This window comes from Salvelinus fontinalis, chromosome 3 (assembly GCF_029448725.1).
Source record: "Salvelinus fontinalis isolate EN_2023a chromosome 3, ASM2944872v1, whole genome shotgun sequence".
NCBI lineage: Eukaryota > Metazoa > Chordata > Actinopteri > Salmoniformes > Salmonidae > Salvelinus > Salvelinus fontinalis.
This window is the reverse complement of record NC_074667.1, coordinates 62,366,552-62,393,522: the sequence shown is the minus strand read 5'-3', so window position 1 is coordinate 62,393,522 and position 26,971 is coordinate 62,366,552. Positions and strand designations below refer to the sequence as shown.

At 42.9% G+C, this 26,971-nt stretch overlaps 3 protein-coding genes and 1 pseudogene across 3 annotated transcripts; 1 reads left to right on the top strand and 3 right to left on the bottom strand.

Moving 5' to 3' along the window:
- Nucleotides 1–476: 476 nt before the first annotated feature.
- gde1 (glycerophosphodiester phosphodiesterase 1) lies at nt 477–7,500 on the bottom strand. Its single transcript, XM_055917744.1, has 6 exons — nt 6,850–7,500; nt 6,445–6,620; nt 6,140–6,245; nt 5,339–5,431; nt 4,871–5,082; nt 477–1,259 (listed from the first exon to the last, which is right to left on the bottom strand). The coding sequence occupies exons 1-6, from the start codon at nt 7,114–7,116 to the stop codon at nt 1,112–1,114; spliced, it is 1,002 nt and encodes a 333-aa protein (XP_055773719.1). The 5' UTR covers nt 7,117–7,500; the 3' UTR covers nt 477–1,111.
- Nucleotides 7,501–7,701: 201 nt separating this feature from the next.
- On the top strand, nt 7,702–8,816 carry tmem186 (transmembrane protein 186). The gene is made up of 2 exons (XM_055917746.1): nt 7,702–7,811; nt 8,105–8,816. The coding sequence occupies exons 1-2, from the start codon at nt 7,809–7,811 to the stop codon at nt 8,798–8,800; spliced, it is 699 nt and encodes a 232-aa protein (XP_055773721.1). The 5' UTR covers nt 7,702–7,808; the 3' UTR covers nt 8,801–8,816.
- Nucleotides 8,817–10,065: 1,249 nt separating this feature from the next.
- LOC129851297 (4-aminobutyrate aminotransferase, mitochondrial-like) lies at nt 10,066–16,264 on the bottom strand (annotated as a pseudogene).
- Nucleotides 16,265–18,671: 2,407 nt separating this feature from the next.
- On the bottom strand, nt 18,672–22,914 carry LOC129851577 (heme oxygenase 2-like). The gene is made up of 7 exons (XM_055918187.1): nt 22,895–22,914; nt 22,484–22,694; nt 21,977–22,144; nt 21,500–21,634; nt 21,048–21,236; nt 20,100–20,229; nt 18,672–19,869 (listed from the first exon to the last, which is right to left on the bottom strand). Exons 1-7 carry the CDS (start codon nt 22,912–22,914, stop codon nt 19,742–19,744), a joined length of 981 nt encoding a protein of 326 aa, XP_055774162.1. The 3' UTR covers nt 18,672–19,741.
- Between the last annotated feature and the right edge of the window lie 4,057 nt (nt 22,915–26,971).

The window sequence follows — 26,971 nt, the reverse complement described above, 5'->3', positions numbered from 1 at the left end:
TCCGCCCAGTACCCCGCTCTGAACTTTACTCACTGTTACTAGCCGGGCTCCGCCCAGTACCCCGCTCTGAACTTTACTCACTGTTACTAGCCGGCCTCCGCCCAGTACCCCGCTCTGAACTTTACTCACTGTTACTAGCCGGCCTCCGCCCAGTACCCCGCTCTGAACTTTACTCACTGTTACTAGCCGGCCTCCGCCCAGTACCCCGCTCTGAACTTTACTCACTGTTACTAGCCGGGCTCCGCCCAGTACCCTGCTCTGAACTTTACTCACTGTTACTAGCCGGGCTCCCACCAGGTACTCAACCTTGCACCTTAGAGACTGCTGACCTATGTCCATAGTCATTGAACACTGGTAGTAGCCTCGGCTTCTGACTTTCCTTATGTTGTATTAAGAGGTGAGGGGAAGCCTGTGGCAGAGGGTTGAAACCATATGGTAGACACTGCATAAGGACAGAGAGAGAAGCTGAACAAATATACTTCATCCATACTGTCCTTGTTTATTTTTCCATTCCTATAAGATTATTTCATTCAAGTTAATGCATCTTATTAGGTTAGTATTTCATTGGAAGGCTGGTTCGATGCCCACAGACTTTTCCTCATTTCAGTTAGACTATCCCTTCAGAAAAGCACATTATTGCACTGTGTGAGAATAAAGTGTTCATATTTACACAGATCCTTGACACTTGGAATGATCATGGATTCCAAATATGACATATGTATGAGCTGTGGTCCCGTGTGGCTCAGTTGGTAGAGCATGGCGGCTTGCAACACCAGGGTTGTGGGTTCAATTCCCGCGTGGGACCATTATGAAAATGTATCACTAGTGTAAATCTCCCTAGATAAATATCTCAAATGTAACTGTGCAGTAGGTACACTCCTGAGTTGGTTATTACAGTACATCGGTGTTGTTCACTAAATGAAGTCTCCCTGTAATTTGAAGGCTATTGTACTGGACTGAATATTTGTATCATGTGTCTCAGGCATACAATACACAGTAAGATAAGTAACACAGGGTTAAAACCGTATGTGTCCAATATGGGATTTTAACTCGCTTCAGTGTGTGTGTTTTGTGCAGGTTTCTGTGTGTGTGTGATGTCCGTCCACTGTGTTCAGTAGTGAGGATCACAGTCCTCCAGTAGGCTGTCAGTGATGTAGTTGATGTTGAGTATCTCCTGGTAGTATTGTTTCTCCTCAGCTGTGTTGACTGTCCAGCCCACCACCTCAACCCCTCTCTGGGCCCAGTACTGGACATAGTCTCTGGGGATGGAAGACAGTCAATAAGGAATCAATGGCCAATCAAATCAATACAGGTTATGTGAAATGTAAAATGAGATGTTGTGTAATAAAGGGATACTTAGTGATTTTAGCCCTTTATCTACTTCCCCAGAGTCAGATGACCTCGTGCAGTGGAGGCTGCTGAGGGGAGGACGGCAACATCCTAATGGCTGGAATGGCATCAAACACATGGAAACAACGTGTTTGATGGTGTTGCTACCTTTCCACTCCAGCCATTACCACGTGCCTATCCTCCACAATTAGGTTGCTGCCACCACCCCCAAAATTAACTCATGGATACCATTTTTATGTCTCTGTATCCAGTATGAAGGAAGTTAGAGATAGTTTCGTGAGCCAATGCTAACTAGCGTTAGCACAATGACTGGAAGTCTATGGGTATCTGCTAGCATGCTAGATAAAATTCCAAAGTATCCATATAACAGTGGTTATTGGGGGTGTGTACACTTCAAACAGCTAATGATGTGGGTAACCGTTGCGACGTGTCGTATCAACAAAGTAGCAGTACATAAGGGCTAGAGCAGCAAATCTTTTGTTTCATCAGAGGATACATCGCTTCTTAAAGCGCAATCATGTCATTATATAGAGGTCTAAAGTAGTGCACTATATAGGGAATGGACATATATATATAGGGGATGGACATATATATAGGGAATGGACATATATAGATAGGGAATGGACATATATAGGGAATGGACATATATATATATATATATAGGGAATGGACATATATATAGGGAATGGACATATATATATAGGGAATGGACATATATACAGGGAATGGACATATATATAGGGAATGGACATATATATATATGGATGAAACAAAATGGTGCAGTTTGAGGCCATATGGCGGAGAGTGATGCGGGCGCTGGAGATGGGTGTGTGAGCAGGTGGGTCTGGGCAGGTGTGATGTAGTTGATTTTGTCATTTGTATGTGTATGTTTTATATTGTAAAATATATATATCATACAAAAAAAATAAAGGCCCGGAAAATCATTAAAGACTCCAGCCATCCAAACCATAGACTGTTCTCTCTGCTTCTGCACGGCAAGTTGTACCGGTGTATCAAGTCTGACACCAACAGGCTCCTGAACAGCTTCTATTCCCAAGCCATAAGATGTTAAATAGCTAACAAATGGCTACACAGACTATCTGAGTTGACTCTTGAATGTTTATATTTTAATATTTTTTGCACTGTCTTTATGCACACTCACAGGACTCTACACACTCACTCACACTCAAACACATACAATCATCATATACTCTGCTGCTACTCTGTTTATCATATATCCTGATGCCTACTCACCTTACCCCTATACATATCTACCTCTATAGATCCAGTATCCCTACACATTATAATATGGTACTGACTCTGTATATAGTATGTTTACCCCTATACATATCTACCTCTATAGATCCAGTATCCCTGTACATTATAATATGGTACTGACTCTGTATATAGTATGTTTACCCCTATACATATCTACCTATATAGATCCAGTATCCCTGTACATTATAATATGGTACTGACTCTGTATATAGTATGTTTACCCCTATACATATCTACCTCTATAGATCCAGTATCCCTCTACATTATAAATTTGGTACTGACTCTGTATATAGTATGTTTACCCCTATACATATCTACCTCTATAGATCCTGTACATTATAATATGGTACTGACCCTGTATATAGTATGTTTACCATTATACATATCTACCTCTACAGATCCAGTATCTCTGTACATTGTAAATACGGTATTGGAACTAACCATATGTACAGTTGAAGTCGGAAGTTTACATACACTTAGGTTGGAGTCATTAAAAGTCATTTTTCAACCACTCCACAAATTTCTTGTTAACAAACTATAGTTTTGGCAAGTCGATTAGGACATCTACTTTGTGCATGAAAAGTCATTTTTCCAACAATTGTTTACAGACAGATTATTTCACTTAATCACAATTCCAGTGGGTCAGAAGTTTACATAAACTAAATTGACTGTGCCTTTAAACAGCTTGGAAAATTCAAGAAAAGTATGTCATGGCTTTAGAAGCTTCTGATAGGCGAATTGACATCATTTGAGTCAATTGACATAATTTGAGTCAATTGGAGGTGTACCTGTGGATGTATTTCAAGGCCTACCTTCAAACTCAGTGCCTCTTTCCTTGACATCATGGGAAAATCAAAAGAAATCAGCCAAGAGCTCAGAAAAAAAATTGTAGACCTCCACAAGTCTGGTTCATCCTTGGGAGCAATTTCCAAACGCCTGAAGGTACCACGTTCATCTGTACAAACAATAGTACGCAAGTATAAACACCATGGGACCACGCAGCCGTCATACCGCTCAGGAAGGAGATGCGTTCTGTCTCCTAGAGATGAACGTACTTTGGTGCGAAAAGTGCAAATAAATCCCAGAACAACAGCAAAGGACCTTGTGAAGATGCTGGAGGAAACAGGTACAAAAGTATCTATATCCACAGTAAAACTAGTCCTATATCGACATAACCTGAAAGGCCGCTCAGCAAGGAAGAAGCCACTGCTCCAAAACTGCCATAAAAAAGCCAGACTACGGTTTGCAACTGCACATGGGGACAAAGATCGTACTTTTTGGAGAAATGTACTCTGGTCTGATGAAACAAAAATAGAACTGTTTGGCCATAATGACCATCGATATGTTTGGAGGAAAAAGGGGGAGGCTTGCAAGCCGAAGGAGGGACTGGTGCACTTCAAAAAATAGATGGCATCATGAGGGAGGAAAATGATGTGGATATATTGAAGCAATATCTCAAGACATCAGTCAGGAAGTTAAAGCTTGGTCGCAAATGGGTCTTCCAAATGGACAATGACCCCAAGCATACTTCCAAAGTTGTGGCAAAATGGCTTAAGGACAACAAAGTCAAGGTATTGGAGTGGCCATCACAAAGCCCTGACCTCAATCCTATAGAAAATTTGTGGGCAGAACTGAAAAAGCGTGGGCGAGCAAGGAGGCCTACAAACCTGACTCAGTTACACCAGCTCTGTCAGGAGGAATGGGCCAAAATTCACCCAACTTATTGTGGGAAGCTTGTGGAAGGCTACCCGAAATGTTTGACCCAATTTAAACAGGCAATACTACCAAATACTAATTGAGTGTATGTAAACTTCTGACCCACTGGGAATGTGATGAAAGAAATAAAAGCTGAAATAAATCATTCTCTCTACTATTATTCTGACATTTCACATTCTTAAAATAAAGTGGTGATCCTAACTGACCTAAGACAGGATTTTTTTACTAGGATTAAATGTCAGGAATTGTGGAAAACTGAGTTTAAATGTATTTGGCTAAGGTGTATGTAAACTTCCGAGATCAACTGTAGCTTACTTCCGTTCTCGTTATCTTCTAACTTACATTTCTTGTGTGTTTTAGTTCTACCTTCATTTATTTTATAGTACTACATTGGTATTGATAACTACATCGTTGGGATAACAGCTTTTCACTGTCCTTCTGCACGTGACATTAAAACTTGAAATGTAGTGCACGATATAGGGACTAGGGTGCCATTTTGGACTCTAAATAGACAGCGGTGACTCACAGTGATATGAAGTTCTTCTGCACCAGGATGGCAGAGACACCACAGAGGTTCCAGAGCAGGTGGTGGTGGGCCCAGTCCAGTATCACGTCTAGCACCTGCATCCAGTGGTGTTTCCACAGCGACGAGAAGCGCGGCGTGCCGTCACCCAACCGACTAAGGCTCCATGGCCGGTGGGTCAGCGCCGTCACCACTTCCGGGTCAGCCTGACGCATCTGGGGGTCAGGGGTTAGAGGGCAATGGAGAGAAAGAGAAGGGATTTCACTACGAGTTTATCATGTCAATCTTTCAAATGTCTATCTGTGATCTATTTTTCTTCCCATAGTGAAGTTGAAATGAAAATGGCTGCCATTTCATGGAAACTTAAATCCATTGTTAGTCCTCTCATACAGAGAGATAGACACATCTAACCCAGTACCCATACAGACAGCTCACTACTACCCCCCTGTCAACCCAACAGCCCACAGTTACCCTGTAGATGACGTTGGGCTCAAAGGAACAGACGATGCTGGTGTTGTAGAGCACAGGGTGTTTCTGATACATCTCCTTTAGGGCTGCCGCTGCCTGGGAGAACAACACAACATGAAAAAGTCATTCATACACTTTCTGTTTGTTTGTAGAGTCTGTGTATGTGTACCTCTCAGACCCACTGGTGAGCCAGCAACTGTTGGGGGTCAGTTAGATCAGTGGTTCCCAAACTGTGGGGCATGCAAAGGGGTCGGCAGAGCAGGTGCAGAGTCGTCGCCCCCCCCCCTCCGAAAGGAACTCAGTCGGGCCTTAAACTTACTCATGAATGTTGCAATAGTAGAATGCACAAGGTGCAATTTCGAAAATTGAGTAGTGCATCATCAGTTCCTCTTATCATGTTAGTCATTGCAGACAGAGAGATAGTTATAACTTGTCCGAATTTTCTTATTGTATGAGTCAGATATGACATGAACACACAATGTGTAGAATTGTGGGAAATTAGCTTCAAAACAGCAAAAGATGTTCCCCCAATGATGGAAGAGGAGCCGGAGTGGAAAAGTTTGGGAACCACTGAGTTAGATGACTGCTCTCAATTCTCAGTTTCTTGAATTGAAGTGGACCACTGACTAAAACAGCAGGCTTTCAACGGGCCTAGCTGGTCCATGACTGGTCTAAAAGTGTACTGTTGAACAGCAAACAACAGAATTATCAAGCTTAGGCTTAAGACGAAGACAAAGAAGTACTCAGTAGTGTGCAACTGTATATTCACAACAATCTTTATCTGAGGCTTCTGATTGGCTGTACCTCATCTGGGTGACCTTTGACATCAAAGTAGATGGTGAGCTGCAGTTTGATGCATTCCTCCACAGCCTCCTGTAGAGTGGGGACCTTCTCTCCCTGGAACTTGTCACTGTTGCAGCCACATAACATATACCGTGCCATCATTGGTCCTGTCCCAGCTAACTAATAAGCACAGAACTCAATTTAAACAATGATCAGTTAATTATTTGAATATGTGTTTTAGTGTTGAGAACAAAAACATGCACACACTGGGACCTCCAGGACCTGCGCTGTCCTACAGTATCACTCCATCTCTCTCTTCCTCTCACCTTAGTCGGTGCTTAGCGGCAGCGTCCAGTTTACTCAGCACAGAGAAGCTTAGCTGTGTGAGGGGTCCCGACCCGTTGGTGGTTCGGTCTACAGTCTCATCGTGCATCAGAATAGGGACTCCATCTGATGTGAACTCCAAGTCCAGCTCTACGCCGGTCGCCCCGTTCTTATGTGCCTAGAGATGCAGAGAGAGAGGGAGGTTGAGACGAGGTGAGAAAAGGAGATGGCATGAAGTGAAGCAAAGTAGTGCTTTCTTGACTGAATCTCCACTATGCTGACTGAAGGTTTGCCATAATCATCTGGAGGCTATGTAAGGGGAGAGAGAGCGAGAGAGAATGTTTCGGCTTTCAAGGACCACAAATCCTTGTTGAACAAATACTTCTCTCCTCGACTTCCTGACTCACCTCCCGGATGGCAGTCATGGTATTCTCCGGCGCATCATGTCCTCCACCCCGGTGAGCGACTAGGGACACCCCACCCGAAGCAGCGTTCTTAGCGGGCCGAAGCACCTGTCTCGCCTGGCTGGTCGGGACTTGGGGAAAACGGAACATGATCAGAAAGGCATAGAGGCAGGCGGTGAGGGCGGTGGACCATATCGGGCTCCGTGTTCCGAGGAGAACGAACGCGAACACCACAGAGAATAGGGCGATTTCGTCTCCGAGTTGCAGCATTTTTGCGCCGAGTCCATACGGTCACTGACTCACAATTCTGCGGTGTAGACTGTTCAACACACTTCTGCTATGCTGTTGGACAGACAACAGTGCATTAACACTGTCATAAAGTTACAATTTCGTAATAGGCCAACGAAGCTTGGAAAGATGTCTCAATATTGTTCAAGTTGGCTGCAAACAGTGACACTTCTTTGGAAGATCGGCACTCAGGACTCCACCGAAGATGGTCTTGACGTTCCTTCTTCAGTCTATGCAGAAGCAAGACACAAAATAATTCAGTGGCTACATTTGGAAATCGTTAGCGTAGTTTCACAACATCCTATTCACATGATCAAACAGCAACATTGTTGCCTCATAACTGTCATATTGGACCTCCCACTCTCCGTTGTAATAGATTTGTGGAACCTAAAGTTTAAAATAAAATGTAAAACACTTGCGCAATAAATATCATGCTTTTCAAAAATAATTATTGTTCACCTTTATGAATATTAAAGAAAAAAGTAATTGCACAAATTCTTTATTTTGACCATATGTCGCTCTGCCCACAAGAGGGCGGAATTGCTCTTGGAACATTGCGTATATTACTTCCTGTGCCAAAGTGCAAGGTCTGACCTAGCCATCTGGCTAACAGCGTGAATGATACCTTCCTGAGATGTTTTCTCACATATTTTGCAAGATATAAGCCAGCTAACATGGTTGGTAAAGTAGTTATTTCTTATATTCGTTTGACTCAATATTAGACTGTCAGTTGTATAGCCACTAATATAGAATAGAGTAAAACAGAATACCGTTAGAAGAAATTGGATGAATGAGGATGCAGCAAAATAATCGGTTCTCTGTTGTATGGCTTCTTGCTCTCTAAACAGCTTGTAGTTTTAAACAAAAACAAAGTATTTTTGTATTTCTCATGTCTCCATCTGTTGCCCTCTGCCCCTCTCCTGCTATCTCTACCCTATTTCCCTACCCTCTCTCTGTCTCTATCCCACAGCATAGGTCTACAACACTCTTCCCTCGGCTGTCCTACCATGTGCTGGCCCACTGCAGAGGATACTGTGTGTTGAGAGGCAGCTCAAGGTCGCTAATCTGTGGCCCACAACCCCATGTAGTCAGCCGATTGGAGCCAAGATGGACGCCTAGTATCCAACACAACTACCCAGTACCCCCATCCCCCCACGTCACTACTCTCAACAAATACTCAGACTTATCCACCCAAAAATACAACCTCATCTACTCCTTACCTCACATCAAACTCCTGAGAGCGGTCTCCAGACTCAAACTGATCCAAACCGGAATCACCATGCTCTTACTCCCGCCCGTCTACTACATGTATTCCCAAGGAGATGCTTCGTACCTACTGGTTAGCTACAGCACGGGGATAGCGGCGTTCGCCGCCGTCATGCTCTACTCGGCTAGTCACTACCTGAGACGCGTCGTCGGGATGATGTACCTGGATGAGTCCCAGACGACGCTGAAAGTGTCTCACCTGACGTTCTGGGGACGCAGGAAGGACGTGTATCTGCCCGTGACGGACGTGATGACTCTGGGGGACACCGGGGACTCCATAGGGGAGACTATATTGAGGTTGAAGCGATATAGTAGTTCTGAGACGCTGTACTTCTCGACTAGACTGGGACGTGTGGTGGATAGGCAGGCCTTTGAGAAAGTGTTTGGGACTTTGATTTGATGTTTTTATAGGGCTTTTCAGACTTCAGAGCCAAACCAAGCTGTACTGCCGAACAGAGCCCAGCCAAGCTGTACTGAGCCAAACAGAGCCCAGCCAAGCTGTACTGCCGAACAGAGCCCAGCCAAGCTGTACTGCCGAACAGAGCCCAGCCAAGCTGTACTGCCGAACAGAGCCCAGCCAAGCTGTACTGAGCCAAACAGAGCCCAGCCAAGCTGTACTGCCGAACAGAGCCCTGCCAAGCTGTACTGCCGAACAGAGCCCAGCCAAGCTGTACTGCCGAACAGAGCCCAGCCAAGCTGTACTGAGCCAAACAGAGCCCAGCCAAGCTGTACTGCCGAACAGAGCCCTGCCAAGCTGTACTGCCGAACAAAGCCCAGCCAAGCTGTACTGCCGAACAGAGCCCAGCCAAGCTGTACTGCCGAACAGAGCCCAGCCAAGCTGTACTGAGCCAAACAGAGCCCAGCCAAGCTGTACTGCCGAACAGAGCCCTGCCAAGCTGTACTGCCGAACAAAGCCCAGCCAAGCTGTACTGCCGAACAGAGCCCAGCCAAGCTGTACTGCCGAACAGAGCCCAGCCAAGCTGTACTGAGCCAAACAGAGCCCAGCCAAGCTGTACTGAGCCAAACAGAGCCCAGCCAAGCTGTACTGCCGAACAGAGCCCTGCCAAGCTGTACTGCCGAACAAAGCCCAGCCAAGCTGTACTGCCGAACAGAGCCCAGCCAAGCTGTACTGCCGAACAGAGCTCAGCCAAGCTGTACTGCCGAACAGAGCCCAGCCAAGCTGTACTGAGCCAAACAGAGCCCAGCCAAGCTGTACTGCCGAACAGAGCCCTGCCAAGCTGTACTGCCGAACAAAGCCCAGCCAAGCTGTACTGCCGAACAGAGCCCAGCCAAGCTGTACTGCCGAACAGAGCCCAGCCAAGCTGTACTGCCGAACAGAGCCCAGCCAAGCTGTACTGCCGAACAGAGCCCAGCCAAGCATCCATTATAGTTCCTGGAACTGTGCTGAAAAGATCTGAGCCAGCACAGTTAGGTCCGGGTTGACACAGTGGTGTGAAAAGGGTGTTTTATGTTGTGAGCATTTAACATGTTGTATATTCAGCAGCTAAAGAGATGACTACCTACATGTACTGCAGTCTGTTCTGTCCCATTTCTTGACTACTGTGTGTGTCCAAAAGAAACAGTGACATATGTGTTGGACAGCTGCTCAGACTCACAGCCTTCAATAAATACACCCTGATCATTTAAGCAAAAATATTTTACAGGTTTATTTTAAGGTACAGTACACAAAACACTATACAGAAAATGTCTACAGTTATTTGACATTTAGAAAGTCTATTGCAATCAATCAGCCCACAATCTATTATGGAAATAATTTTCTTATAGCGTTGGAGTGAAATAATGTACAGTAATATACAGGAGTGTATACCCTGATGGTCGGCTATGAAGATCTTGAAGAACCATCTGGCCTTAATGGCCATATACCCTTCATCTTCACCCAGCACAGCCAGAAGAGGACTGGCCACCCCTCAGAGCCTGGTTCCTCTCTAGGTTTCCTCCTAGGTTCCTGTGTTTCTAGGGAGTTTTTCCTAGACACCGCGCTTCTACATCTGCATTGCTTGCTGTTTGGGGTTTTAGGCTGGGTTTCTGTAAAAGCACTTTGTGACATCAGCTGATGTGGAAAGGGCTTTGTAAATACATTTGATTGATTTGATTGATTGGAGGAGTGTCAACCTCTTCACTGCAGATTGACAGTGTATGGGTCTGTTTGAGCAGGGCCACATTGGATTCCTGTGTAGACTCCACTTGAGCTCAGCGATAGCGTCATTAAAGATATCCAGGAAGAGATGAGCATGGTGTTCCGTGAACACCAGAGCTGGTCGGAACCGGATAGACTGGGTTCCACAGCCCCCTAGAACCACACCTGGAACAAGAAAACAACATCATAAATAGTATTCATTCTTTACTAACGAATCAACGATTACTTGATTTGAATGTCGATACTAAGCTAGTAAATATTATGCTGGATATTGTCCTGCGTGCCCTTGAATCATTTGATAATCTTGCTAAATTGATAGTCTTATTCTTTTAGTTTATTCATCACATCCTACATGCTAAGAGTCTTACCCTTATTCCTAGCCTTGAGGATTCATCAGATCCTACATGCTAAGAGTCTTACCCTTATTCCTGGCCTAGAGGATTCATCACATCCTACATGCTAAGAGTCTTACCCTTTTTCCTGGCCTTGAGGATTCATCAGATCCTACATGCTAAGAGTCTTACTCCTATTCCTGGCCTTGAGGATTCATCACATCCTACATGCTAAGTGTCTTACCCTTATTCCTAGCCTTGAGGATTCATCACATCCTACATGCTAAGAGTCTTACCCTTATTCCTGGCCTTGAGGATTCATCAGATCCTACATGCTAAGAGTCTTACCCTTATTCCTGACCTTGAGGATTCATCAGATCCTACATGCTAAGAGTCTTACCCTTATTCCTGGCCTAGAGGATTCATCACATCCTACATGCTAAGAGTCTTACCCTTTTTCCTGGCCTTGAGGATTCATCACATCCTACATGCTAAGAGTCTTACCCTTATTCCTGGCCTTGAGGATTCATCACACCCTACATGCTAAGAGTCTTACCCTTATTCCTGGCCTTGAGGATTCATCACACCCTACATGCTAAGAGTCTTACCCTTATCCCTGGCCTTGAGGAGGAGGTTGTTGCGTGTGTCTTCATCCTTAACATCGATGGCACAGAACGTCCCGATGCCCCTCGCTCTACTGAGCAGGTGGGGGTACTTATCCTTGAAGAGAGAGGAGCGGGGTGATGCATGCTGTCTCACTCACACACACACACAAACTACAAACGACCACTCTCCCTCTACTCATAACACAACCACAGTAAATATCAAACAGTGATCATTCTTCACTCCCCTAACAGTGACTCCTAACCTTTGACCCTAACTCACCTGTAGGTCGTAGAGTCCCTCCAGCATGACCTTGCCTGACCTCTTGGCCTGGTCCAGCAGGTTCTCTGTCTTGATGACCTTTATGACCTCGGTCAGCAACAGGTTCTTAGTGTGGTCTCCAAGCCACGTGTTGAAGATCCTGAACGGCTGGAGAAGAAAATAAGAAAGGAGAGGAGAGGAAGAGAGGAGAGGAGAAGAGCAGAGAAGAGAAAGAAAATAAAATAAGGTAAAAAGGTTGATATAAAAGTACCACACATACACCCACCCACACACACACACTACCATGTCAGGCTGAAAGCTATCTTTCTGGTAGTATCCTCCTGTCAGCATCTTCTTGCTGAAAGAGACGATGTCAGCGGGGTCGTCCAATCCCCAGTGCTCGTGGGCCCAGAATTTCCCCGTAGACCCGCCCCGTCTGCACCTCATCCACTAGGAAGGCACAGCCATGCTGACGGACACACAAAGGTCAGTAGGTTGAAATGACTAAAGACCTGTGTAATCACAATACTGTTTACAGTGTACTTACACAGTAAAGTACTGATTTCTAGATGAGTGTACCATGATAGCTTCATAGTATTTACCAATCAATGTATTTAAAGAAGTATTTGATAAAACACCTTGGTAGGTGGCTTATACCAAGTCTCAATTAAAGGAATTCTACTCAATATCTACTAATTTGATCATTTTCACTAACAAGATAATCAAATCAGTTAGATTGTCAGCATGATTCATATCCCTCCAGATGCTCTGTACTCTGTCTATAACCAGTAAGGATCCTTTCTCTATCTTCTTGGTGATTCCCCTGAGCTTCCTGTAGAAGTCGAAGGAGGCGTGGTTATCCCCTCCCTCTGCCTGGATTGGCTCGATCACCACCCCGCCACGTGCCGACCCTTCTGATTCCACTTCACTATCAGGTCCTCCGCCTGAGATGGGAGGGATTGAACGAGGGACGAGAGGAATAGAGGCAAGAATGAAGGTCAGGGGGGAGAATGAAAGAAAGGATAGTTCAGATGTTTGAGGGGAATGGATTGATGAGAGGAATAAGGGATGAGAGTCAGTTGGATGGTCAGATTAGGAAGAAGAGATACTGTATATATAGAGAGAGACTCACCTCCTCCAGGCAGCGTGCCTCCTCCTGTGCGTTCTCCCTCTCAAACTGGTCCAGGGGGTACCTCAGCTGGGGGACGGGGGCGATGGGCCAGTCAAAAGACGACACGTCTAGCTTCTGTATGGCCTTGGTGTGAGTGGTGGCCAGACAGCCTGGGAGAATAGAAGAGCCTTGAGTTCAGACTTGATATTACGTGGTTCTAAAACCTATGTATTGTCATTGCAATTACCTACATCCCAGTTGGAAGTACCTTGTGTACCCTCTCAGTACCCTAGTCAGATTGTATCAGCCTAAGTAATTAAGTAAGTACATATTAAAGTCTTACCCAGAGTTCTTCCGTGGGACAGAAGAGTCAGGTCAGGGCAGCCAGGAACCTGGAAAAAGAACGAGAGAACACCAGACTGAGAAACTGCTGGCCCTATATAACAAAATGACAAACAGGAGAGTTGTGAGGGAGTGTGAGTTGCCTACCTGGTTGATGACACTAGTTCTTACTTCCTCTGGAGTTGGTTCCGGACTTCCTCTCATCTTGTTCTAAGAAACACATAGAGTAAAAGCCTGCTATATATACAGCCCATATTTAATATAGACTTTATAAATGCGTTACTGTCCATGGTCCTGCCCTTACTCTGTACCAGATGAAGATGGCTTTGTAGGCGTTCTCATTGGAGCAGGATCCACAGGCCATGGTCTGGACCCGGCTGAAGCCCTTGGGAGCCACCTAGTGGACAAATGGAGGAAGCGCACCAGTCATGTAATCACTTGAGTTATTTGATTTCATTCCATTTATTCTTGGGTTTGAATCCATTAATAAAGTACAAAGTCCAGGGGATAACACAACACAGTATCATAAAACACATATTTCCAATGTGGTCCTCTGTGTCCTGATATGTCTAGAAAGTGTATGCATGGTTAGTAATAGTGTTAACGGTCCCGTGTGGCTCAGTTGGTAGAGCATGGCGCTTGCAACGCCAGGGTTGTGGGTTCATTCCCCACGGGGGGACCAGGATGAATATGTATGAAATTTGTAAGTCGCTCTGGATAAGAGCGTCTGCTAAATGACTTAAATGTAAATGTAACAGGCTGTGATGTTATATTCCGAGGTGTATTTGAAATCAAACTTACTGCCATCAGGCCGTTGACAAGCTTCTCAGAGAATTGCTCCGGTGGCATCATCCCAAGAGCTGGTCGGTTGACAAACCTTCCCTGACACAGATTGTAGAAAATAGTTACACATCATCAATGGCAAATCAAATGTTTTTCAATTCTCAAGATCAACATTGCTGCTTACCATATTTTTCGGATCCGTCATGACTTTTGTGAGTGCCGGGTGATTGTATCATGGAAATCACAGAGAGAAAAACTTACATTTGAAGTCTTTCCTGACCACGTGACCTAACCAGGAACAACTCTGGGTCCTATAGAATACCCACCTATGGGTATGGATGCGATCTGGGTGTAGACATCCAGCATGCGGTTCCCATCCACGTCCACCAGGTAGTTACCTTTACTCTCCTCATAGTCACAAAAGAAGTTCACCTGGACAACACTCTGTAGAGGGGGACAGAGATGTTCAAGAGGGACAGAGAAGAGGCTATCTTCACTGGTGTCGTTACACATGACTCATCGTACAAATCCGATATGATATGACTTGTGGACAGAGGACGTCAAGGAAAATAAGACACTTTTTTCACAACGTGGACATTTCTCTTCACCGCCTCTCTTTTTGTCCTCCAGCAGTGACATGACATTTCATTCATATTATATTATATAAATCTGAGTGTGTTATGTGTATTTCTTACCTGAATCCCCTCCAGTTGTTGTGCTAGGATCTGTGGAGAACAACAGTAGAGATGAATGGATACTACCAGTACTTAAGAAACAACCATGCCCTGAATTTAAAGTGCTTTGAATGGCTTCTTCTATCATATGTGTAATTGATTGATCCCTGAGAGCTTTGGCCTGGCCAATGTTAATACTCACAAGATATTTCACAAACATTCATAGACCGTTTTAAATTGTTAAAAAATATGTTGTTCCCCTTACCATCCCTGCTACCCTAACTAACAGACAACAATACTGTTAGACAGTTGGCACATTACAGTGAGGGACAGATTTACTAAGCATTTGCACTACTGCATAGTTTTCACTTGTTTTTTCCATACGAGAATGAAACACAATCCCATAAAACTGGCTTTAATAGTGTCCTTTTTCTTGCCTTTGCAAAAGTGTGATAAACTTAGTAGGTCTGGTCCTAGGTGTGGTATGGTCGAGAGTTGATCTATTGAGTTACCTTAGATCTGGGCCCTGGAACCTCAGTCTTCATACAAGGACCATCAAACTCAACTACCTCAACTCTTTTAGCCGGTTGCTGATGGCGGTATCCTACGGAAAATGTGAAAGAGATTCTATGGGTTATTTGAGTTATAAGGTTTTGTGCCAACGCCAAAAACACATCCAATCAGTGGGAAGTCACAAGACAGTACGGCAAATCACAAATACCTCACGAGGAAGCTAGATATTAATCTGTAATGAGTGGGATCAAGAGGAGTGTGCAGAGGTGGGAATTAATGATCAACTGTGTTTTCCAGTTGTCTTGTTCTGGCAAGTTGAATGGCCATCATGGGTCAAAGAAATGATGCTTGTTTGACTGACAGAAAGTACAGCTGTAGGATCTTCATTTGAGCCAGTATGCTACTGCAGGAAATTAATCCTGCAGCAACAGGATAATTCATGGACATTTTTGTAGGGTTTGATACATTTTTCGTAAGCGAAAATCAAGTCCGACATTTTCAAAGTGGAAATTACAAACTTCAGAAGCCTTTTTAAACCTCAAATACACAAGTTTAAAATGTCCTGCATTGCAGGAAAGTTCTCCTGCAACAGGGTGATCAAATTAAGATACAACAGAATGTAGCGATGCATTCAGAAACTCACAAGACATTCTACAATATCCTTTCTTCCAATTGTCATTGTGTTAAACTTATTAGTTATTACCATAATGTTGAATATGTACTATCTTTCTATAAATAGCATGTGAGAAGCCAGCATTACCTATCACTACACAGCAAATTCTCCAGTGTAAAAAAGATAAAAGACACAGTTTTAAATCAACACTGAAAGTGTGGAGTCTGTGGACCCATATACACACAGGAACAGTGTTACATGAACACCCTACTTCGTGTAAAGTATTATTGAAATATTTCCCAGAGTGCCTTGCCTTTCGAGTAAATTGTAGAGTTACCACCCATGACTGTATTTGTTAGTGACAGAGACATGGTTGTTGCATTCATCGATTTTGAGCCTCTTACCTGAAGCAGACAACCCAAGGCTGGGTCTCAGAGAGGAAGCAAGACGGCGGCTTAGGATACTGGAGGCCATGCTCCTCAGCTACCGCTGTAGCTGTAGCAAGAATGAAGAATGCAAAAAAAGGTTGATTTTCCTATTTTCTTGACACTCTGCACATAAATACAAATAAAAAATACCAATATTTTATAGGTCATCACACATACAGTATAACCTTAAAAATATAATATTCATATCAAATGATGCTGGTTGACTGCGCAGTAGTTTAAAATGTAACGGAAACACTCACTGTGTGAAAGTGTGAAAATGTGATGCAGGTGGAACCACAAGACTGTGTGCCATCGTCCTTACTCTCAACCACAGCCATTTAGAGAAGCGGGTGTGGAGGTGGGGGCCAGTGCGGAATCGTCCGGTATACCACACACCACTATCATTGACTACACTGCTCTCCTGGAGACTAAAGGGTCAGGTCCTGACAGTAATAATTACAGGATGGATCAAAATAGGTCGGTTTTAGATGAATTTATTTTTGTAAGAGGACTTCTATGACAGGTGAGGGAGGGTGGGTTTCATGTATTCATTCATTGCTGAGCTCAAGATTCTTACATCCTGAAATGTCCAGTTTTCCAAAATGTCAAACGTTAAGCATATATGCCACCTGTTGGTAGACATTGAAATGACAGATTAACTTGGATTAACATGATTCATGTGGATTATTATTATGGCATGAAAACATTGAGCTGTAACTGTGATTTTAACTTCTCTTTATTAAAGCGTTATAGACCAAGAACCTTCCTGGCTAAGGCATCTATGTGTACTACATTCTGGTCTACAGTTTAACACAGGCAGCATTCCCAATACATCTCTTGGAATACAAAAGCGTTGATAAAACACATTTGTCAACATGTTTTTTTAAAATCAGCATTGCATACAGCGGACAGGTTTTCAAATAATGCTTTTCCAAACATATACATATTGTATTGCAATTACATAATTACAAGATCAAAATCTTTGCAACATTTACAGCATAAATACAGTTGAAGTCGGAAGTTTACATACACCTTAGCCAAAACACCTTAGCCACCTTAAACTCAGTTTTTCACAATTCCTGACATTTAATCCTAGTAAAATTCCCTGTCTTAGGTCAGTTAGGATCACCACTTTATTTTAACAATGTGAAATGTCAGAATAATAGTAGAGAGAATGATTTGTTTCAGCTTTTATTTCTTTCATCACATTCCCAGTGGGTTCAGAAGTTTACATACACTCAATTAGTATTTGGTAGTATTGCCTGTTTAAAAATTGGGTCAAACATTTTGGGTAGCCTTCCACAAGCTTCCCACAATAAGTTGGGTGAATTTTGGCCCATTCCTCCTGACAGAGCTGGTGTAACTGAATCAGGTTTGTAGGCCTCCTTGCTCGCACACACTTTTTCAGTTCTGCCCACACTTTTTCTATAGGATTGAGGTAAGGGCTTTGTGATGGCTACTCCAATACCTTGACTTTGTTGTCCTTAAGCCATTTTGCCACAACTTTGGAAGTATGCTTGGGGTCATTGTCCATTTGGAAGACCCATTTGCGACCAAGCTTTAACTTCCTGACTGATGTCTTGAGATGTTGCTTCAATATATCCACATAATTTTCCTCCCTCATGATGCCATCTATTTTGTGAAGTGCACCAGTCCCTCCTGCAGCAAAGCACCCCCACAACATGATGCTGCCACCCCCGTGCTTCACAGTTGGGATGGTGTTCTTCAGCTTGCAAGCCTCCCCCTTTTTCCTCCAAACATCACGATGGTCATTATGGCCAAACAGTTCTATTTTTGTTCCATCAGACCAGAGGACATTTCTCCAAAAAGTACGATCTTTGTCCCCATGTGCAGTTGCAAAGCGTAGTCTGGCTTTTTTATGGTGGTTTTGGAGCAGTGGCTTCTTCCTTGCTGAGCGGCCTTTCAGGTTATGTCGATATAGGACTTGTTTTTACTGTGGATAGAGATACTTTTGTACCTGTTTCCTCCAGCTGTCACGTTCTGACCCTAGTTATTGTGTTAATCCTTTGTTTTGTTGGTCAGGACGTGAGCTGGGTGGGCATTTCTATGTGTTGTGTTTCTATGTTGGGTTTAATGTGCCTGATATGGTTCTCAATTAGAGGCAGGTGTTTGACGTTCCTCTGATTGAGAACCATATTTAAGGTAGGCTGTTCTCACTGTTTGTTTGTGGGTGATTGTCGCTGTGTCTGTGTTTATTGCACCACACGGTACTGTCTCGTCTCGTTCGTTCGTTCTTCATTTTATGTAGTTTGCATGTTCAGGTCAGTCTACGTTGTTTGTTTGTTATTTTGTATTTATCAAGTATAGTTCGGTTCAGTGTTCGTCTTGTCTAATAAATTCATGATGTCTACATACCTCGCTGCACATTGGTCATCTGATCCCTCTCTCCTCTCCTCGTCTGAGGAGGAGGACGACGTAGAATGCCGTTACACCAGCATCTTAACAAGGTCCTTTGCTGTTGTTCTGGGATTGATTTGCACTTTTCGCACCAAAGTACATTCATCTCTAGGAGACAGAACGCGTCCCCTTCCTGAGCGATATGATGGCTGCGTGGTCCCATGGTGTTTGTACTTGCATACTATTGTTTGTACAGATGAACGTGATACCTTCAGGCGTTTGGAAATTGCTCCCAAGGATGAACCAGACTTGTGGAGGTCTACAATTGGTTTTCTGAGGTCTTGGCGGATTTCTTTTGATTTTCCCATGATGTCAAGCAAAGAGGCACTGAGTTTGAAGGTTGGCCTTGAAATACATCCACAGGTACACCTTCAATTGACTCAAATGATGTCAATTAGCCTATCAGAAGCTTCTAAATCCATGGAATTATTTTCTGGAATTTTCCAAGGTGTTTAAACAGTCAACTTAGTGTATGTAAACTTCTGACCCACTGGAATTGTGATACAGTGAATTATAAATGAAATAATCTGTCTGTGAACAATTGCTGGGAAAATTACTTGTGTCATGCACAAAGTAGATGTCCTAACCGACTTGCCACAACTATAGTTTGTTAACAAGAAATTTGTGGAGTGGCTGAAAAACAAATGTTAATGACTCCAACCTAAGTGTATGCAAACTTCCGACTTCAACTGTATATGCCTAAAATACACTGTACTGCAAGTACAGTATAGTTTCAATACACACTTACAGCCATAAATGAAAGTTGAACAATGTAACTATTCAGTGTTGATAAGCAGAATAGTGCAGGTGATAAGTACTGAAGAGGACATTACTAAGGAGATCATCTGCATGTGGGCAGTGAAAAGATTCATTAAAGACGGGTTCATAACCTACAACGTTACAGTAACATCATTACTACAACAACCAGCTGGTATCAACACAGCAACGAAGGGAGTGAGAGAAATAAAGAATGAAAAGGATTGAGGGAGGGAACAAGTTCATTAGTCTGGACAAAGCTTGGCCATCCTCCTCCAGAAGTCCACCATTTCCTTGTTGAGTCTTCCGCCCTTTAAACATATGATTGGCTGAATCAGTCCGTGACAGATCACATGAGGTACCAGGCAGCCAATCCGGCGACAGCAGCCGCCCAGCTGGCCAGAACCATCTGACCAACAGGATGTCTCAGCAGCATCATGGCTAACTGACAGGCAAAGTTAGTGTTGCCACTGGCCACTAGAGAGAGAGAAAAGGAAGAGGAGGAAGAGAAGAAAGAGAAGGATAATAATTCAGTTATTCATGTTCTAATTTCTAGAAACGATCTTGAGTGAAAGATTGCATTGTGATCTCATTCTGTTACTACTGTTAGTACCAAATGTGTTGTCATATGACTTGACATGTCTAATTGATGCCAAACACAGAAAAGGGATATGTTAAAGTGTGAGAAGTTCAGGCAGGCAGCTTACCCATTTTGGCAGAGTAGTAAGGGCACTTGTTAATGTCTCCGTCCATGTCCCCATGGCCATGTCCTGGGAACCCTGCGTCCAACACCTCCTCCTTGATGCTCTTCCCTGCCTCCTCCAGCTCTGTGAACACCTGGGGACAGGTAAGTATCCAACAGCATTAAATCAGCATCTTACGACAAAATCCTACAAACATGTTATGAGTATGATGTTTATAAAGGCCAAACCATGTTCCCAAACCCTTTTACATCATTTATATTACACTTATCAAGTGTTATGCCTTCATATCAGTGTTCTTCAAGCTCAAAACAGCTGTTATGCTAACCACAAGACAGCTGTTATGCTAACCACAAGACAGCTGTTATGCTAACCACAAGACAGCTGTTATGCTAACCACAAAACAGCTGTTATGCTAACCACAAGACAGCTGTTATGCTAACCACAAAACAGCTGTTATGCTAACCACAAAACAGCTGTTATGCTAACCACAAGACAGCTGTTATGCTAACCACAAGACAGCTGTTATGCTAACCACAAAACAGCTGTTATGCTAACCACAAAACAGCTGTTATGCTAACCACAAAACAGCTGTTATGCTAACCACAAGACAGCTGTTATGCTAACCACAAGACAGCTGTTATGCTAACCACAAGACAGCTGTTATGCTAACCACAAGACAGCTGTTATGCTAACCACAAGACAGCTGTTACGCTAACCACAAGACAGCTGTTACGCTAACCACAAGACAGCTGTTATGCTAACCACAAGACAGCTGTTAGGATACCTAGCATATGTCAGTACTATATGTGGTAGATCCCTACTAGCATCATGAAATCACAGCCTGATCCACCATCCTGAATAAACCACGTGGAGCGAAACCGAATGTAAGCTAGCGAGATCAGGATGGTCGAACGAGGTTAATGAAAACCACCCTGATCAATAATATCTTACCTCCATGTTGAACTTGAAGGCCAGGTTAGACTCGGCTATGATCCTCTCCTTGGTCTCCTGGTCCATCTCCAGCTCGTTCATCCTGCTCCTGTACAACTGTTTAAAGGCCTTGGTGCTGTGGATGCCCTCAAACTGGTAGAAGTGCAGCCCCTCGCCACTAGAGGGCAGCTTCAGCGCCCGCTGTGCCACCTCCATTAGAATAGGGTTCATTTTATTAAATTATTTAGAATCAATTAGAAAATGCTGACACTGATATGTTTGTTCAAATGTTTTATTATTTTAAAGATGAACTGAAATCACTTTTTGTTGAGTATAAACCTTCTCTCATAGCTAATACAATGTCATATAAACGTTATTGTGGACTACAATTCAGTTTCTGTGTTGTAAACTACAAAAGTGCATCATTGTGGCAGTTGTATCGATATAAGTGTGAAATAAACCCTTTTATGTACCTTCTTAAGGATCTGACCCCCAGAGAGGTCACCCATGTAGCGGGTGTAGGAGTGGGCCACCAGCAGGACCGGGTCTTCACGTCCCACTTCGTGGATGCGGTCTACATATGGCTGGGTGCCCGGGGAGCAGGTGACCTGGTTCAATCAATCGATCATTCACTTAATCAATCAATCAAATCAGTTACCCAGCCTAGACCCCAAAGAGCAAGCAGAAGCAGAAGCAGAAGCAGAAACAGAAGCAGATTGAATAGAAATACACTCCCTAGAAGGAAGAAACCGATGACTGATTCACACTATAAGGCCAAACCAAGCCGAGCTGAGCTGTACTGGGTTGGCCTGGTTACGCGTCCACCATAGTTACGGTAACTGTGCACTACCAGCACAGTGCGGTTTGGGTCAGCCCTATAGTGTGAACCAGGCACCAGATAGGATCCCGGCTCAGAGGAGTGACCGGGGCCCGTCCTCTACTGGCTGCACCTGGTTCTCCCAGTCTTCTCCATAAAAGTACTCCAGGTCCCGGGCCAGAGCCTCACGTCGGTGCAGCTCAGTGGGGAAGTAGATGGGGGCAAACTGGGGGTGGTCCCTGTTCCTCTCTATCTCCTCCTCCATGGCAGTATAGACAAAGTAGAGCGCCACTGTGCCCCGCTGGAGGGAGGGAGGAGGGGAAGAGGGAGAGACAGAAAGAGAGAGAGGGAGATACAGCACGTAGGAGAGAAACAGAGGTGAAATATTAACTCACAGGAAGACAGAAATGCAGGTCATATTCAGTTCAGTTCCAGTCTATTATTGAATAGAACTGACTAAGGCAGTAAAGTGAATATGTGAATATTACACATGCACTATTTAAATGAAACATTCTCATCCAACTCAACCATTTGACTGAATAAAGGAACAGTTTAAATGAATTTGATCAGGGGTCAATGTGTAACATGGTTTGTCTGGGCCTGTCAGTTAACCCATTCTCGCCCAGCCCTGCAGACTGACCTTAAACAGTTCTCTTTGGATGCGTCCCCTGAGGAAGTCTTTGACAAACTGGCAGTTCTCTGCTCTGTCGTGGGACTCCTTGGTTCCCTCCGCTAGCAACTCGGACAGGTCATCTGGACTGGGGAGGTGAAGAACAGATGGAGGAACAACAGACAGACAGATAGTAAAAAAGGTCAAATCATTCACATGTAAAGGTATGCAAGCTGACACTCTTGGTCATAAAATAATGAAGTTCTGTATCACTATACAGATTGGTGATGGACGACAGATAAAAATAACAGGTGAAAACTATTAACTGCTAAGAGCATGCAAACATAGCCTATGTTTATATACTCCTTGTTACTCATCATCATACCAAATCCTTGTTACTCATCATCATGCCAACTCCTTGTTACTCATTATCATACCAACTCCTTGTTACTCATCATCATGCCAACTCCTTGTTACTCATTATCATACCAACTCCTTGTTACTCATCATCATGCCAAATCCTTGTTACTCATTATCATACCAACTCCTTGTTACTCATCATCATGCCAACTCCTTGTTACTCATTATCATACCAACTCCTTGTTACTCATTATCATACCAACTCCTTGTTACTCATCATCATGCCAAATCCTTGTTACTCATTATCATACCAACTCCTTGTTACTCATCATCATGCCAACTCCTTGTTACTCATTATCATACCAACTCCTTGTTACTCATCATCATGCCAACTCCTTGTTACTCATCATCATGCCAACTCCTTGTTACTCATCATCATGCCAACTCCTTGTTACTCATCATCATGCCAACTCCTTGTTACTCATTATCATACCAACTCCTTGTTACTCATTATCATACCAAACTTGAGAACGAATTGTCAAGAGCGCAAAAGATCTGGGACCAGGCTAATGAAAACAGTCCCTGCATCATTCTTATCATTTCTAATTGTTGTTATTAGGTCCCCAAGTTTTCCCTGACCTCCTCACCAATAACCCTGAATCATGATCCATCATTTGACATTGAATAGATTAAAAGGGGTGATAGACAATCCTAATCAATTACTACTCCTCAGTACCTGAGTGTCCTCATCATCCTCTACTTCAGTGATGATCTTCCCTCTTTCATTTGTCACACCGTTGGTCTTCACTGGTTCTGGTACCTTCTCTGCAGGCATCTTGATGGTCTGTCCGTCCGTCTGTCTGTCAGTCTGGCTTGTTGGTTGGATGGTTGGTTGGCTGTCTGTCTGTCTGTCTGTCTGTCTGTCTGTCTGTCTGTCTGTCTGTCTGTCTGTCTGTCTGTCTGTCTGTCTGTGTTTTGCTTCTCTGTGGAGGTGAAACAACCAGAGAGCATTTGGTATGACGATAGAAGGATGAGACAGAAACCTTTAAATGAGGTCCTGAGTCCGACTCCTGACCACAGTAGCTCTGGTGTGCTTCTGTGGCCAAAAGTGTTGACACACATGACCCTCTGACATAAGGGGTTGTGTATTACAGTGCCATTATTATGTTCAGACATATCTTTACTTTGGATAGGCCAACAGAAGATTACAGGTTCCATTCAGACCCATAACATATATTTCTGAATACGTAGGCTAATAATTGTATATTTACATAGAAATATACATAAACATGCAATCTGCAAAATATCATAACATGTAAATAACTTATAATACATCAAATGTACATGTACATGAATAGAACAAATGTAACAGTACAGTGACATGCTTACTTGCAGTTCTTCCTCAACAGTACAGAATTCATAATAAAACAGAGAATGAATACAACTCACTGTAGGCTACAGTAGAGTATGATACAGTAGTTCCACTCTAGGCTACAGTAGAGTATGATACAGTAGTTCTACTGTAGGCTACAGTAGAGTATGACACAGTAGTTCCACTGTAGGCTACAGTAGAGTATGATACAGTAGTTATACTGTAGGCTACAGTAGAGTATGATACAGTAGTTCCACTTTAGGCTACAGTAGAGTATGATACAGTAGTTCTACTGTAGGCTACAGTAGAGTATGATACAGTAGTTCCACTCTAGGCTACAGTAGAGTATGATACAGTAGTTCTACTGTAGGCTACAGTAGAGTATGACACAGTAGTTCCACTGTAGGCTACAGTAGAGTATGATACAGTACTGTAGGCATACATCCAATCAATACAAATAGCATATATGCAGCAACTTTACTAATGATCATATACTTCTCTATTTGACATGTCTACGTGCTGGCAACAACATCGCCTGCCATGAGCGACAGTACACTATCGGACAGTTACAAAACTCACTGACATTGCGCTGAGCCTTGTATAACAAGCCCACATGAGTCTAACGTCCATGCCATTGCACAAAGATTATATTTGCACGAATTCTCGGTTGCGCATAGATACATTCGTAAACTTATATCTAGCTCTATCTTTTATGCCGAGTGAACATATATTGATGTATTTGTTTACCTTGATAGTAGGTACAGTAGTAAATATTCGCTGCAGAAAAGGCGGCGTGTGTTGAGTGACGCCAGCCAACCAGATTGTTTGCCATAACAGAAGGCGGGCTCTACTCGAAGCACACGTTGATAGAAGTGGACACAGAAATTGAACAGCTAGGTTGAATCAAAACCTGCTATAAGCATATCATTTTAATAGGTGTGATGCAGTTGTATATAGCTTTTAACAAAATTCGCAGAGATCATTTAGCCATGTTGTAATCTATTTTCAATGTAATTTCACAGCTGTGGTTAATTGTCGTTTGAACCAGTTCCTTTCCAATTTCTTTTAAATACCAATAGCAACGCACTAATACATGGATCAATACATTTTGCAGTGACATTACCAAGTTCATATCAACTCTGTTTCAAGGCCTCAAAACCAAGTTCATATCATCAGAGGGAAACAGTCGGTCCTTTTTCCAGAAGGCCTGCACAACCCTCAATTCATTATTCTTATCACCTCTTCCACAATGTAGCGCATTTCTACCAGTGATACTGGCTAAAGTAGCATTGGTTTGAGTGAAAGCATAACATTACTAGCTCCTTAGACATGCAGATTGTCCTCAAATGAATGATTGGAAAGATTTAACATTAATTTAAGAAACCTGCTAAAGGTGAGACAATGTGTCCAAGCTAGAACTGTAGGCTATGTCTGAGTTATAAGGTTTTGGTGAGGTTTAAAAAAAAAAAAAAATGTGTACTATGAGGAGCACTTCGTACATACTGTGAAATTGCTTGAATTCAAATGACTAATTTCAGTAGCTGTGTTTTTCTGTTGGTGTTTTTCGTGTGTGTGCTTGTGCGTTCACTAACCAACGTTATCTATATTATTCTAGCGTCATAAAATGGTTCAATCTTCCTTGATTTCCGGTGTAATCAGGCCAATGACGAAGTAAGATATAGAAAACCAAGGCTTTGTTATATCAGAGTAAGAAACGCTAAAGATCCATCTATCCCAAAGAACGGACAATAAAGAGAGGTAGGTAAGAAAAGTGGTGGGAAAAGTACCCAATTGTCATACTTGAGTAAAAGTAAAGAGATTGATTGAAAATTACTCCAGAAAAACATGAAAGTCACCCAGTAAAAAAAAGTCTAAGAGTATTTGTTGTTAAATATACATACGTTTCGAAAGTAAATGTAATTGCTCAAATATACTTTAGTATCAAAAGTAAAAGTATAAATCATTTAAAATTCCTTATTCCAAACCAGACGGCACAATTTTCTTGTTTTTTGGAGTGTGGCACTCCAACACTCTGACATCATCTATAAACAAAGCATTTGTGTTTAATGAGTCCGCCAGAGGCAGTAGGGATGACAAGGGATGTTCTTTTGATAAGTCCGTGAATTGGACCATTTTCATGTCCTGGTAAGCATTCAAAATGTAACGAGTACTTTTGGGTGTCAGGGGAAATGTGTGGATTAATAAATACATACTTTTCTTTAGTAATTAAGTCAAAGTAAAAGTTGTCAAAAATATAAATAGTAAAGTACAGATACCCCAAAAAACTACTTAAGTAGTACATTAATGCATTTTTACTTAAGTACTTTACACAACTGGGTAAGAGGAGTTGCCAACATGTCTTTGCTTTTTAACCTGAATTTATTTAAGAGTCATGTATGTTTAATTCTGTCAGTGCACTTAAAAGTTTTCTAAAACTCTATTATTACGTAAACTTGAGCATGTGCGAGAGAGACAGAGAGATATACATTTTTCTGATTGGTTACTTATGACAAAGTGTCCCATAAAGTTCATTGGGATATTCCAAGGTGGGTCCGCTGACAGTGGTGACTATGTGTGCTCACACCGAGGACACCACTAAATGATAGGATATGGGGAGGATAAGCTGATCCTAATAATATATGATGTGTAAACAATAATGGCGATATGGAAACCTAACCCTATAAAAGGGTTAGTCATTAAAATAAAAAAACGATTATTTCTCGCTGATATGAATGATATGTTTCCAAAACCGTACCGCGTACGATGCATTTTAACGTTCAGAACGA